The sequence below is a fragment of the Haliotis rubra genome, unplaced genomic scaffold (genome assembly GCF_003918875.1).
Source record: "Haliotis rubra isolate DU_JTF1 unplaced genomic scaffold, ASM391887v1 Scf124, whole genome shotgun sequence".
Lineage (NCBI taxonomy): Eukaryota > Metazoa > Mollusca > Gastropoda > Lepetellida > Haliotidae > Haliotis > Haliotis rubra.
The window spans coordinates 1,914,520-1,928,809 of NW_025765159.1; the positions used below are offsets into that span (position 1 = coordinate 1,914,520).

Consider the following 14,290-nt stretch of genomic DNA (forward strand, 5'->3'; position numbering starts at 1 on the left):
GTGCAACGTGGCCCAAGTCAGTGGATCAGCATGCAGATGGAGGAATAAGCGATGTTAGTACTACGTCTGTCGTAACTCTATGTAGGCGTGGCAGCTATATAGTATGAAGGAGGATAAGCGTAATGGCGCTATTGGTTATATAGGTCAGGTCAGTTGATCAGCATGCAGATGGAGGAATAAGCGGTGGAGGAATGATTATTGACATTTACTAATTAATTGACATTAATGTCATTTTAGATCTGACATTTACACCTGAGACAAGCTGCCAATACAATCTGTCAATGTATTGAGCCAGTCTAAGTAAACTTAGGTTCAGTATTATTCGTTACACGGCTATACTGAGTCTAACAAACCTAGTAGGAGATCGCGTCAGCTAACCTTTTTCACGGACCAATCAGAACACAACTTACCAAATTGGGAAAGTTAACATTTGCACATACCATCTGAACCTTTACCTCAAAAACCTGAACCATTCTGAATTCTATTTTTCGTTTCCGAGTGATACATATGGAAGGTACAATGAGTAAAAAGTCGCTGAAACTAGCGTTTTTGTCAATATTCAAGGATGTCATCTTGCGGAAATATAAGCTAATAGTAACCATGTCATTGGAAACCCCTAAGTGCACTGCAGGTCAAATATCTGGGTTTTATGTAGATTTTGGTTTGTTGATAGATCAGTGTCAGCAACCAGGAAAGAGAAAATCCAAAAACTGTTTTGTAAGTCCCGCCTAACCCTAACAAGTAGTTGTTGTTTGATTGGTTAAATCTGTTCGGCTGTCTCGCGTTTGATTGTACGGTCATAGGTCGCTCAAAGGTTAGCTGACGCTAGATAAGTGGCCTTATTATCATTATTATTTTTATTATTATTAGACATAATATGTTGGATGCTGACATATCCAATTATATTAGAATTTTATTTGTATTTATAGGTAAAATCGTTTTCTGATTTTCATATTAAGATCATAACAGTTCTCGATTTAGTGCTTTGTTGCTTGCACTGGTGCAACCCAATATTGCAAAGTACACCTTAGTTATTAGTATAACTTGCACCAGGTGCAGTTCAAGTTAAGAGTGGGTGAACTGAATAAAAATCGAAATAATTTAGCATTTGTCTTTCATTACATATTGCAATACAAGCAGTGCTCTTTAGGGGTAGGAGTCGTTCAGTGGGTGAAGTAGCCTAGTGGTTAAAGCATTCACTGACATTATCAGACAATCGTTTTTGATGACGTCAATTATCCCGTCACTTTCGCCATTCTAGTCTGCCGAAAACCCACGGTTTTATTCCACACATGGGTACAATGTGTGAAGCCCATTCCCTGTGTGTCCCCAAATGCGTGATATTGCTGGAATATTGCTAAAATCAGCGTAAAATCAAATGGTCACATTCACTTTATATGAATTAAGTAATTAAGTTTTTTTTTGGTAAGATGTATACTCTCTTTTAAAACCAGAAATGACTTAAAAATAACTTAATGATGATGAGTTATTTTTACGCATCTGATTAGGCTCGTTGACTTGGTTGACACATGTCATCGCTATACATGGTGAATGAAGCGAACACATCCCAATTGCATAGATCAATGGTCATCCTGTGGATCACTGGATTGTCTGGTCCAGACTTCATTATTTACTGACCGCTGCCATACAGCTGAAATATTACTGAGAGCAGCATTCAACAAAAAACAAATAAACAAACCTTTAGACTCCTACAAATCATTTTTATGATTAATCACTTGAGATGCCAATAAATAACCTAAATAATAATGATTCAAGACATCTCTATTCAGGGCTCGATTTAGTGCTTTGTTGCTTGCACTGGTGCAACTCAATATTATAAAGTGCAACCTAGTTATTAGTCTAACTTGCACCAGGTGCAAGTCAATTTTTGAGAGGGTAACGTTCTGAATAAACATCTTAATAATTTAATAGCACATTTCTTTCATTACATATTGCAATAAAAGCAGTGCAACTGGAATTTGGCTGGTGCAACTATGTTTTTATCTTAGGTTGCACCTGGTGCAAGTAGGTTAACATCTCTTAAATCGAGCCCTGCTATTTAATATACCTCAGTTTTATCTGGATTTGCAATGAAGTGATCTAACAAAGCCATTTGAATAATAATTTACAACAGAAGACTTCAGCGGGACTGTCCAACGCCTTGTGTTTGGATAATATAATAAAGTTGCCACTGATTCAGTGCAAACCTCAACACCTAAGTGTGCTCAGACATCGCTCAACAACTGCATTACAGGTAGACGATCTTGATCAAATGTACCTAGCTGTACCTGAGTGTCTGGGTGTTGAAGGACTGTAAATCTTTCCCTTGATTACTGAATATAGCTGTACCTACCAACATGAAATATTCTTCTACCAGTGCTTCACAATGCAAATGAACCGATTTACCCTGAGAGGAATTCAAAATTCTCCATGTACAAAAACAGAATTAGCCTTGCCAGATTACCTGAATAAAAGGGAATTTTTCTGAAATGTGCTTTCTGTTTTGTGAGCCTCAGAAAATCCCTTCACCTCTGAACCCCAAAATAACATAGTATCTCATGGATGTGAATAATTTGTACTGTATATAGGTTGACTGTGAGGATTATACCTGAATGAACTTAAAAGTGAAAAAATGGCTATTGTTGCCTGTCCCGATAAGGTCTTTGAAGTGGCTGAGAACCTACCTGTGTATGAGAATACAATACTGGGACATTTGAAAATGTTATCCGAGTCATCTGAGTATTATCCTCAATCAAATGTGATGTGATCAAATAATTTTTACAGAAGTTTGCACATCAGTTGAAATCTAATGGTTTGAGAAATGGTTGGATAAAGTGGTCCGAATGTCCATCCATCGTTCTGTCTGACTTTTTTCCGTTTCCGTAGCAGATCTTGTAAATTGTTGAATATTTCTTGTTGAAACATGCTATAAAAATCAATTAAATTGTGAAGAGCTGCCTTTTGATGATTTGGGATATTTGTTATTTTTTCTTTTCGTGTGTTCATAACGGGTTTGCAGAAGTCCAAACTTGTTGCATATTTCTGGGTCTTTTGATAATATGAGATACTGACAGTAATGAGCGGCATTATTCTTTTCATCAATGAACTGGAGGTATCCAAGGTGACTGATATCTGACAAAAACAACTGACCAATCAGATAACTTAATTTTTCAAGGAAACAATGGCACACTTACAAAATGTTGATGGTCTGGAGATTATGTTGACATATTTTTATCAATTCATTGCTTATATTGATATCGCAAATATGAAAAGTTCATGACCTGGTCAAATGTCACAACCAATTTACATAGAGAGATTTGCCCAGTGTCCAATGCTTATGTAACTCGGTGATGACTAAACAGTTTATTAAATTGTCTCTTGCAAGGGATATGTCAACACCTGTCCCAAGGCTGATATTCATCCCCAAATCTGCAATTGTCATTAAAAAATTAATTTATCAATGTATTTAGGAACTAATTACTCATTTTATGACTTTGTAGAGTCAACCTGTATTTCATCACCAATAAAGAAGAAAAAGGATTTTAATGGTAGTTTTATATCATTTCGTTGAATGCGGTCTTGAAATACAATGTTAAGGTATTTATCAGTTCAAGAAAATAACACCTTTAAAGAAATTTATATTTTGAACAATATCAACCTTTTCACCAAATTGCATGGAAGTGGAATTTTGTTTCGAATTCTAGATGAATACAGTCAAACACATTTTGTATTCACTTTGATTTGACTCTGCATATTCAATGTTTCGTCAAACACATTTGTGACTAATTTGTGACTAGCACTCCCTGTAATGCTAAAGCTCAAAATGAAGCAAGTCTAAATTTCCTCATGGTCTGAATTTCCCATCTCACTGGCGCTCCTTTTCAATTTATATGTTACTATCAAAATTCTATATATTCAGAGACTAAGTGTTCGTCTACTGTTCCCCCTATGCAGAAATGAAAAGAAATATTTTGAGTAATGATAACAGAGGTCCAGATAAGCTGCGTATCCGTGTAAAATACACAGAGAAAATTTCCAAGTATGCATTGAAAAATAATTGTTGCGTACCAGTTATGCATTTAAAATGTTAGATAAGCAAAAAGTTTAAAACAAATGCGTACGGAATATATTTATAAAAATCGCTTGCGTAATGAAAAAGACATCGATTACTATCAAGTTGTACTGTCAGTACAGGATGAGTGATTTTTTATGAAATCATTTCCATTATATTTAAGTTGGTTTTGATTCGGTATGACATAAGGCAGAACATACCTGCTAAACTTACTCAGTGACATAATACTTGGGTGAGTAAAATGACTGAAATATGCACATATTTGAAAGCAGTGGGTAACGGAAAATGTAATACCCACTCAACATTCATAAAACCCACTCCAAAAAAATGTGAGCTGAATCTTATCTGGAGCACTGGATAATATTTACTGCTATTTGTCATGGTATTTTGACTGTATCCATCATTTCAATTTCAAGTATACTGAAGCTTCTTGCTTCAATTGTCAAACTCATCCAAGCGTGATCATGTTAATACTGGTTGTTAACCCATAAACCATTAACAGCAGTCAGTCCTGTGTTTTCTACCTTGTTCTCATTGATTTTCAACAGTTGTATGGTTGAACTGAGTCTAACCATCAATGATAAAAGCCACTGTGACAGTTCCTGTTGAAACCAGCTAGACAAACTTAATGTGTTTCTGACAAGCCAGTTTAATAATAAGTCCATGTTTCCGTTAACAATTGTGGTCCTCCACCCAGTTGTGTGTAAAGCTGTTGAACAGCCTCATCAGGGTGGGACACTCCACCATCAGGGTGTGCTGTGTCATCTGAACTCTGATCCTTCGGGACAACTCACAACAACTGGGCTGTGTTTTGGTTGTAAGCTTATAGGACGAGGAATTTCAACTGGTATTTTTCAAACACGTTGTTAGCAGATGGTGCGTTGTCCCAGTGAAGAGGAAGGTTAGGTGTGTGTGTGTGTGTGAGAGAGAGTTCCACAGTAAGCTGAAACAGCTCAGCCTTACTGGACTAGGACAGTGAGTGTGTCAGCAGACGGATGTTTGTGAGGCCGCTAGTATGGACGTCTGCTACACTCATTCATACAATATGCACTGGTGAGTGATTTCATTCTGGTCAGGTTACAATGTCATGTTTTGCTTTGATAATTTTCTTTCAAATTATTCAACAAATGAATCAATTCTCTCAGTTAAGAGGGCGTTTTCTTGGTTGTCTAATGTGGTCACTGTATATATGGTAAACAGATAAAGACTGTTGTTAGAAATAAATTAATAATGAAATCTGAAATAAAGTTAATTAAAACTGTCATTAACATACTTAATTCTTGAGATCAGTTCTCGAGGGTGTTATATTTGGTATGACGTGGCAAGCTGTCACTTCAATGATCCTAAGTTGAATTGGTTTGGTAAGAAATTAGATTTGTAATATGAAATATAGAAATACATAGAGCCAATATTATTAACAGATTTTCAACACTGTACGAAGTCTAGACTGACATGTTTGTGTGGATTGTGAAAAAATCATTGCAAGTTATGTATATTATATTGTCCAGTGTTATATGGTGAGACTTACATACATATGTGATGATATATCTATGATGACAAGACACTGTTAAACATTTTAACAAAATAAGCGTCCTTATATATCCAATCTACAAAATTGCTTTCAAGTAATTGCATAGGACCCTGATTAACTGGGTGACACAATTCACGTTTGTGTATGTCGGTGTCTATTTAAATCTATTGAATACAGCATATTTATGTACTTGTTTGTTTGGAGATGATAAAAGCTGGGGTTGTTATTGTGAAAGCAGGTTGCGAAGCACTGAATGATCTTTTCAGTTTATAGTGCACAGGAATAAAGAGTAAACTTGGTCGACATTTGAGACATGTGGAGTAAGCTCGGTATTGCCACTTGCTGGTGCCACTGTGGCGGAGGCAGAGTCATCGTAGATTCTGCAGACAACATGTCTGCTCTAGAGTTTAGCTGTCTGGGAATTTTATTACTGTGTGACAACTTTCACAAATAATTTCGTTTTATGAGTGAAGTTTTGGAAAGCTATTTGATGCTACTTTTTATTGCCAGCCATATTGGAACTTTTAAGCTTTTGGGACAGTGTATAGAATACATGTGGTGCATTTTTTATTTATGGGAGCTCTGCGAATTTAATGGAAGCTTTTCTGTGGACATTGTATTGGGAATAATTAATTGTACTTTATCTTTAGTAGTGGCTAGTTTATGATCAAATGTCTTCCTCATGGTCGAGTGGAGAGACTCTCTGCATGGTTTAGGGGATAGGCTTTCTGTGTGGTAGGCCGTCTGCATGGGCTTGTGAATAGACCAATTATATGTTCTAGTGAATAGGCCATCTGAATGGTCAGACTGTCCACATTGTCTAGATTGTCTAGTGAATAGGCCATCTACATGGTCTTGTGAGTAGACCATCTCGCTGATGTAATGGAGTCCAGACTGTCCTTGGTCTATTGTGAATGATGTCCACATTGTGAGTGATAGGCCATCTGAATGGTCCACATTGTCTACATTGTCTAGTAATAGTGAATAGACCATCTGAATGTAATGGATATCAGACTGTCCTCAGTGAATAGACCATCTGAATGGTCAGACTTGTCTAGTGAATAGGCCATCTACATGGTCAGACTGTCCACATTGTCTTGTCTAGTGAGTAGATCCATGGTCTCGACCATATAATGGATATACCATCTGAATGGTCAGACTGTCTACATGGTCTAGTGAATAGACCATCTCGCTGGTGTAATGGATAGACCATCTGAATGGTCAGACTGTCTACATGGTCTAGTGAATAGACCATCTCGTTGGTGTAATGTATAGACCATCTGAATGGTCAGACTGTCTACATGGTCTAGTGTAGACCATCTCGGTGAATAGACCATCTGAATGGTGTGTCTACATGGTCTAGTGATAGACCAATGGATAGACCATCTGAATGGTCAGACTGTTTCTTCGTTTTAATGCAGGTGATTCTCAACTCATTTGTTATCAGAATCTCTTAGTTTTTGCAGGTGATTCACAACTCATTTGTTATCAGAATCTCTGACAGCAAAGATGGCATATTAATAATAATAATAATAATAATAATAGTGGATATTAAGGGGAAAACTATAAGCTTACGGGAGATTCTGCTGTAAAAATCCAACCAGGAAAATACTAGAGAATCTTCATAACCTGGTTCTTGTTTTTACATCAATATAACTTGTAATATAATGAAGTGTATGTATTGTGATACAGGAATTTTAAGTCAATGTATCGTATTGGGAGCCTCGTATCACCAGTTACACAGTATTGCTGTTTAATTTCACCACTGGTCTGAAGGTGGGTAATTCGTCACGATATGGCTGAGATATTGCTGATGTGACGTTAAATATTAACTCCCTCACTCACTGAAGGATGGTAAACTACCACATGGTATGTTGTGGGGCAAACAATATGTAACTTGTATCACTCCATACTGGGACAGGTATGCATGTTGCAACGTAAGTGCAGTAGTTTTGAGTGAAACATTCAACTAGGGCTGGGCAATATAACCGGTTTATCGGTATTTACCGGTTCACACATGAAAATGATACATATTGCGATACGCTGACCGAAAACCGGTATTTTGACATGCATTCGGAAAACTTCGTAACACTCGGAAATCTTGATGATTGTGGCAATTGTGGTAATGGTGGTGGGAATGGTTGAGCATTAACTTGATTATAAGTAGTTTTTTGTTAAAAAAACATCTCGCAATATATTGCAATACATATCGCAATGAATGCTTTCGCATTGCAATATATCAATATGAAAATTCTCTGCAATACCCATCCCTACATACCCCTGAAGAAGCAGCTTTGGTGATTTCCAGAAAACATAATCCTGAGAACATTTCATTATTCCTTTCAATATTCAGGAACAGAATATTTATGGAAAAGGAACTGCCAAGCCCTTCCCTACTTTTTGGTGGTTCTCAGGAAGAGAATATTTGAAAATAAAGAAATCATAGGCCTTTTTTATCCTCTTTCCCAATCTTAGAGCTGTGACTGTCTTAAGTTTATACTGAATTGTGGGAGTTAGGATTACCTAAAAGGGGCTCGTGCTGGTTATCGCTCTCAATATTCACATCTATAACCGGAGCTCAGTAATTGATCAAGAATCGATTATAATCGTAAACCTCACCTCAAAATTCATGTGGGCGATAAAGGGACACAATCTTAAAATTGTACAAATGAAACGATTAATAATACAATCAAGACTATCGAGGATACTTCCTGTTGAGACATGCAGACAAGTATGTTGTTTACGTTGCAGTTTTACGAGTCAAGAAGCTGAATCGGTTGTTTTGTCTCCTGATGTAACTAATATAACAATAAGAAACATTCTTTCTAAAGTTTCTATACTGTAAGCGTATTATATTTGATAGCATAAAAGCAAACAAGATTGGTTTTATTTTTCCATCTTTTCCAGCATTAAAACATTTTAGATCACTTTGCGAAAATTTATACACCTGTTACATGAATAAACCTGTCATTCATTCAGTCTAGCCATTCAGCTTTCGCCCTGAGTTGTTACCATAACACATCAAGTTTGAAGACAGAAATCTACGGGAATCTTAAAATGGCGACTGATAGTAGCATAAAGAATCATACTTAACTGTGGCTGTAATGGATTTCCCAAAACATAATTAAATAATGAGCCAAATCCATCGCGAATTAAGCGAAAACAGCAATGTGTGTTGTTGTGGCGCCATGGAAATTGGTCACATGACAGATGGTTTGATACAAAACAGATTACCATGAAGCGACTTCGGAAAGAAATAATACAGCAGTATTTTATTTATTCATTAAGATTTTATTTACCAGTACATCATGAAGCGAATAGTCACTTAACACTCAATCATCTCATTCACAACAACCCGGCTTGTTTGAAATCACAAAAGAGCTTCATATACAGTAGAAGTTAATTAAGTCAGATCGTCAGAATTGAACATAAGACTGATGTGTTTTCATCTCTTCCGTGAGTAAGCGGATTACTGTGTACTAGTATATCGCACAGATAGGGATTTCCTGTGAGTAAGCAATAAACGCCGCCTGACAGGTTAAGCCACTCTGTTTGTTTTCACTGCTATTAGTGGCGGCCAAAGAGACAGCTGGCAGTTCCGGCAATTACTGATTCTTGTCAATTCGAATAATTGACCACGTAAGTGCGATGTAGTCTAAACTGTCAATTCTGGCTTTCTCATCCTAAGAAGGAACCCAATCACAGCTGGGTGGGCTGTGACATAATATCAAAGTACTTTGTCCAAGTTCACTGCACACGTTGCTGTACCCACAACTAGGTGTTTGCAGCTATTCATGTGGCCACCACCTGGTCATATACCAATGGAAACGTGGGTTCTTTTAAGTGCACAGGGTTGTGTACTGTACACTAGGGGTTGTGACAACACTGAAAGAGTCTGCGCACAAAGTTGACTCCAAGGTTTTTACACCCGGTTTCAGGTGGGCTCGATCCTGGCACCTCAACCTCGCTGGATCACTAGCCTGGCGCCTTAGCCAGCTCGCCCACCGCGCCCCTAGATGAGTGAGTGAGTGAGTTTAGTTTTACGCCGCACTCAGCAATATTCCAGCCATATGGCGGCGGTCTGTAAATAATCGAGTCTGGACCAGACAATCCAGTGATGAGCATGAACATCGAGTTTCGGAATTTTGCGCAATTGGGAACCGATGACATATGTCTGAACCAAGCCAGCGAGCCTGACTACCCGATCCCATTAGTCGCCTCTTACGACAAGCATGAACCGGTTACTGAAGGTTCATTCTAACCCGTACCTTCACGGGTGGATGAAGATGAAAGCACAATATTCCATTTTATTACCTATGAGGGCGAAAATATCTGGGTTTATATTTTTCATACGATGTCCTCAGGGCAAAATATCACTTTGTCATGGTGACGTGACTTCATGAACACTGCTATGACGTCACGTTTCTTCTGTGACGTTGCGTTCTACATGCGGCTATGTTTGAAAGTAGATTTGAGCTTAATTTCAATTTGACGACTTCGGTAATAAACAGAATATTATATTCGTGCCCATACCATACTATGTTTACGACACTTGTACCTAAATATCGGTATATTCCTCGCTCTCCAACATTTCTGCACTCGTGTCGTAAACATAGTATGACATGGGCACTCATATAATAACCTATATGTACTGCAATACATTGAGCCTATATTCTTACCTTGTGTCTTAAGTAAGTCAGCAGTGTGCAGTGTTGCATAGATAATTGAACATGGGTTGTGCCGGTCATTGTGTTTGGTTTATAGAAACTGCTACAAAGCCCTTGAGTTCAGTTTTCAGGGTCTGTAAGTATGTTCTGCAGCGTTGACTGCTTCGTGCCCAACAGACTGTTTCATCGTTTAGTTATTTATGGATTCTGTGCTGTGCAAGGCTTCACACGATTGAGTGTTTTGTTCCAAATTTCTATGAGTGGCATATTAGAAGTAAAGGGATGTAAACTATTGAGGAAACTTTGTGGATAACAACTTATTTCGCACTCACGAAATAAAAATAATTGTTATCCATAAAGTTTGTTCAATATTGTTGTTCCTTGTTGTCTGTTGCCAGGGTAAATAACAGTTGTCAAGAAAGCAGTTAGGCAGAATATTAAAGGGAGACAATGCTTTATGATTACGCATCATGCTTATCCTGGGCCCAAGTTGGATGGTGCAACAGGAATAGAAACTGACACAAGCCCACTTGCCCGGACTGTTTTGTTAATTTTAAGGCCAAAAAAAAAATATGTGTGTTTAGGGTAACATGAAATTATAAAACAGGGTCGCCCCCAACACTGGGGAGGACATACTGTTGGAATAGCAAAATGTTTCGCCATCTTTTTAAAAAAATGAAAAAAAAAGTTTAGGATCGGGAAGCTTGTGATGGGGGTCGTTCGGGAAACCATAAACACACATATATATTTTTTTGCCTAATGTTTTTCTTAGTGCCATCTGAATTTCACAATTGGGGAATATTTCTTCAACACCTGGGGAATATTTCTTCAACATTTGGGGAATATTTCTTCAACACCACACCATTCAGTGGTTGCGAGGGTTAAGAATGGAGATAAATATTTGCAATTAAGTTATACATATTTGGCAGGATAGCATTAGGCTTTTGGAAATAAATGTGAACTTGGATAAAGCTGTACTGAATCAACCTGTGTGACAAAGAGATGATTTATGTCCTTTAGATCGAATAAAATGTCGTATGTAGTATAGATAGTGTGAATATCATTTTGTTTGTTGTGACATTCATCAAAATAAAACTCTTTCTCGTGTAGAGTCCATCTATGGATTTGTGCCTTATTTTTTAATTCTTAAGTTTTGAAAAGAATGTTCAAATCAAATTCAATTTTTGCAGACCTTTTTTCATATTTTTCACGCACCATAGACTTGCACCGCTTAGTTGCTGTGTTTATAGGATTTTGATGGAAACAAATAATTCCAATTAAATTGAAAAGGAGTCCCAGTGACATGAGAGATTCTGGACCTGAGGAAATTTAGACTTCCTTCATTTGGGGCTTTAGTATTGCAGAAAAGACTGGTCAGAAAGAAAGATGATGAACTGCAGCATGCTGTCACAGTGGGACACTCCAGAAAACGGCCATAAGACTTGACTGTTCCAAGCAGTCACACACACTCCCTACCCAGCTACTGTTGAAAATAGTCAGGAGAAACAAGATCATTTTTAATCTGTGTTAATATTTGTGTATGCTATTAAATTCAAATCCAAATACACTGAGGTTTTCTGTCAGTAATGACAGACACATTGGCTGTGATCAATGGAAGCTGCATCTGTGAGGTTGTTGTTCGATCAAATAGACAATGAAGACATGCAGCTGGGCTAAAACTGTTCGAATATTATGGACTGAACTTGTTTAAGTCAATTAATACACCCACACACAAACTGTCCTTAACATACAGTGATCAGAATGAAGATAAATAATGTCAAGGATAACTGTTTTACTTTGTCATCATTTCATCAATGATTATGTTTACTTTATCTTGTGCATATTGATAATTGAGGTGTTGATATTGACATTGTGGTTTTGATATTGTGGTATTGATATTTTGGCGTTGATTTTGATATTATGGTATTCATATTGATATTGTGGTATTGATATAGTGGTATTGATATTATGGTATTGATATTGATATAGTGGTATTGATATTATGGTATTGATATTGATATAGTGGTATTAATATTTTGGTGTTGATATTGATATTATGGTATTCATATTGGTATGATATTGATATTGTGATATTGCCATTGTGGTATTGATATTGATATAGTGGTATTGATATTGATATTGTGATGTTGACATTGTGGTACTGATATTGATATTGGTATTGATATTTGGGTATTGATATTGATGTCATGGTATGCATATAGATATTGTGGTATTGGTATTGATATAGTGGTATCATACTGATATTGAGGTGTTGATATTGTGGTATTGATATTTTGGTGTTGATATTGATATAGTGGTATTGATGTTGATATTGTGGTATTGATGTTGATATTGTGATATTGATATTGAGGTGTTGATATAGTGGTATTGATATTGAGGTGATCAGATATGTTGGTATTGATATTTTGCTGTTGATATTGATATTGTGGTATTGATATTGATATAGTGGTATTGATATTGATATAGTGATATTGATATAGTGGTATTGATATGGTGGTATTGATTTTTTCGTGTTGATATTGATATAACAACAGTAATGTGAAGTAAACTTGGAGAAAGTACTGTGACTATGTGTCCCAGTCCACCCAGCTGTGAATGGGTACCTCGAAAGAATGGGAAAGTCCCATTAACTCAGTGGCGGAAGAGTTGTATGCTCCCCAGGGAGTTGAGATTGATGATATGATGTGCCGATGAGATTTACATCCAATGATCAAGAGAAAAACAAAAAAGCGCTTTGAGCATGCATGTGGGATGGACTACAGTGCTATATGAATACCTATATAATAATAATAATAAATAATAATATTTTGGTATTCATATTGATATTGTGGTGTTGATAATTTATAAGAACAATTACATTCTGTGTGATTTCAATCCATTTGGCTTGTGAAAAAAATGTGTGACTAACTGGGTGAATTGAAAATCATGGCCACACCATAATCTACATTTAGGTCACTTAAAGTCATGGTTTGTTTTCATACGTGACAAGCGTCATTCGCACACAAACATTTAACCTGGTGCACTGTCCAGGTAGGGGCATGTCGCCTCGGTGCATCCATAAATGTAAATCTGAACCACAAGCAAGCAAAACTAGGTATTCGATCCCCGGACGCAGAATACCAGATGTTAAAATATGGTACTTGTTGGTCTCTGCCTGGCGATCGGCATTAAGGGGTACAACAAGATCTGATCGGCTCGGAGTCCGTATAATGTGTCTGAGTTGGTTATTCATGCTTAACTGTGGCATGGTATCTCGGTAGGCTAGCACTATAAAACCAGCTTAAGTCTGGGCTAGTACAAGCAGCCACACATACACACGCATGTATGTAGTCATATGAGCGAAACATTCTTAAGTATGGCATTAAACCCCATTTCATTTCACCTCACTGCACCAAAATAAGTAGGTCTTGGGAAAACGCCAACAAAGTGCCTGACTTGATTGAAAGTTATAAAATTAAGTGAACTCATACTCGTAATTAGAAGTGTATGGCTGACAAGTCACAGCAATTTGTTGTAATATTTTCTAAATGACCCACATTACTGAGGGCTGGTGAGCCATGGGCCCACTTTGGGGAAGGCTGGAATCACCACTGCTGCACTGCACCTGACAGAGTGGCAGTGTCTGTGGCTTCACGCTAAAAGGTTCAGTGCTCACAGCCCATCACTGGGTTGACACTAGTTTGTCTCACAGTCCCTGAACCACATTAATTTCCCTACTGCCAAGCCCTCTCTGCAGTGCTAAAGCCCTAAATAAAGCAAGTCTAGATTTCCTCAGGTTCTGAATCTCTGGTCTCCCTAGGGCTCCTTTTGCTTGTTTGTTACTATCAAAATTATATATATTCAGAGACTAAGCCTTAGTCTATCACCACTGCTGCACTGCACCTGACAGAGTGGCAGTGTCTGTGGCTTCACGCTAAAAGGTTCAGTGCTCACAGCCCATCACTGGGTTGACACTAGTTTGTCTCACAGTCCCTGAACCACATTAATTTCCCTACTGCC

At 37.4% G+C, this 14,290-nt stretch overlaps 2 protein-coding genes across 2 annotated transcripts in view; one reads left to right on the forward strand and one right to left on the reverse strand.

Moving 5' to 3' along the window:
- Positions 1–10,386, reverse strand: part of LOC124266229 (translation initiation factor eIF-2B subunit epsilon-like) — a 46,354-nt gene extending 35,968 nt beyond the window's left edge. The window contains exon 1 of the mRNA XM_046701046.1: positions 10,283–10,386. Coding sequence (XP_046557002.1) covers positions 10,283–10,351 — 69 coding nt within the window. The 5' untranslated portion in view covers positions 10,352–10,386. The remainder of the gene's footprint in view (positions 1–10,282) is intronic.
- The window catches only part of LOC124266231 (UDP-glucose 6-dehydrogenase-like), a 60,151-nt gene continuing 50,634 nt past the window's right edge, over positions 4,774–14,290 (forward strand). The window contains 1 exon segment of the mRNA XM_046701048.1: positions 4,774–5,125. Within this exon segment, the coding sequence (XP_046557004.1) occupies positions 5,088–5,125 (38 nt within the window). The 5' untranslated portion in view covers positions 4,774–5,087.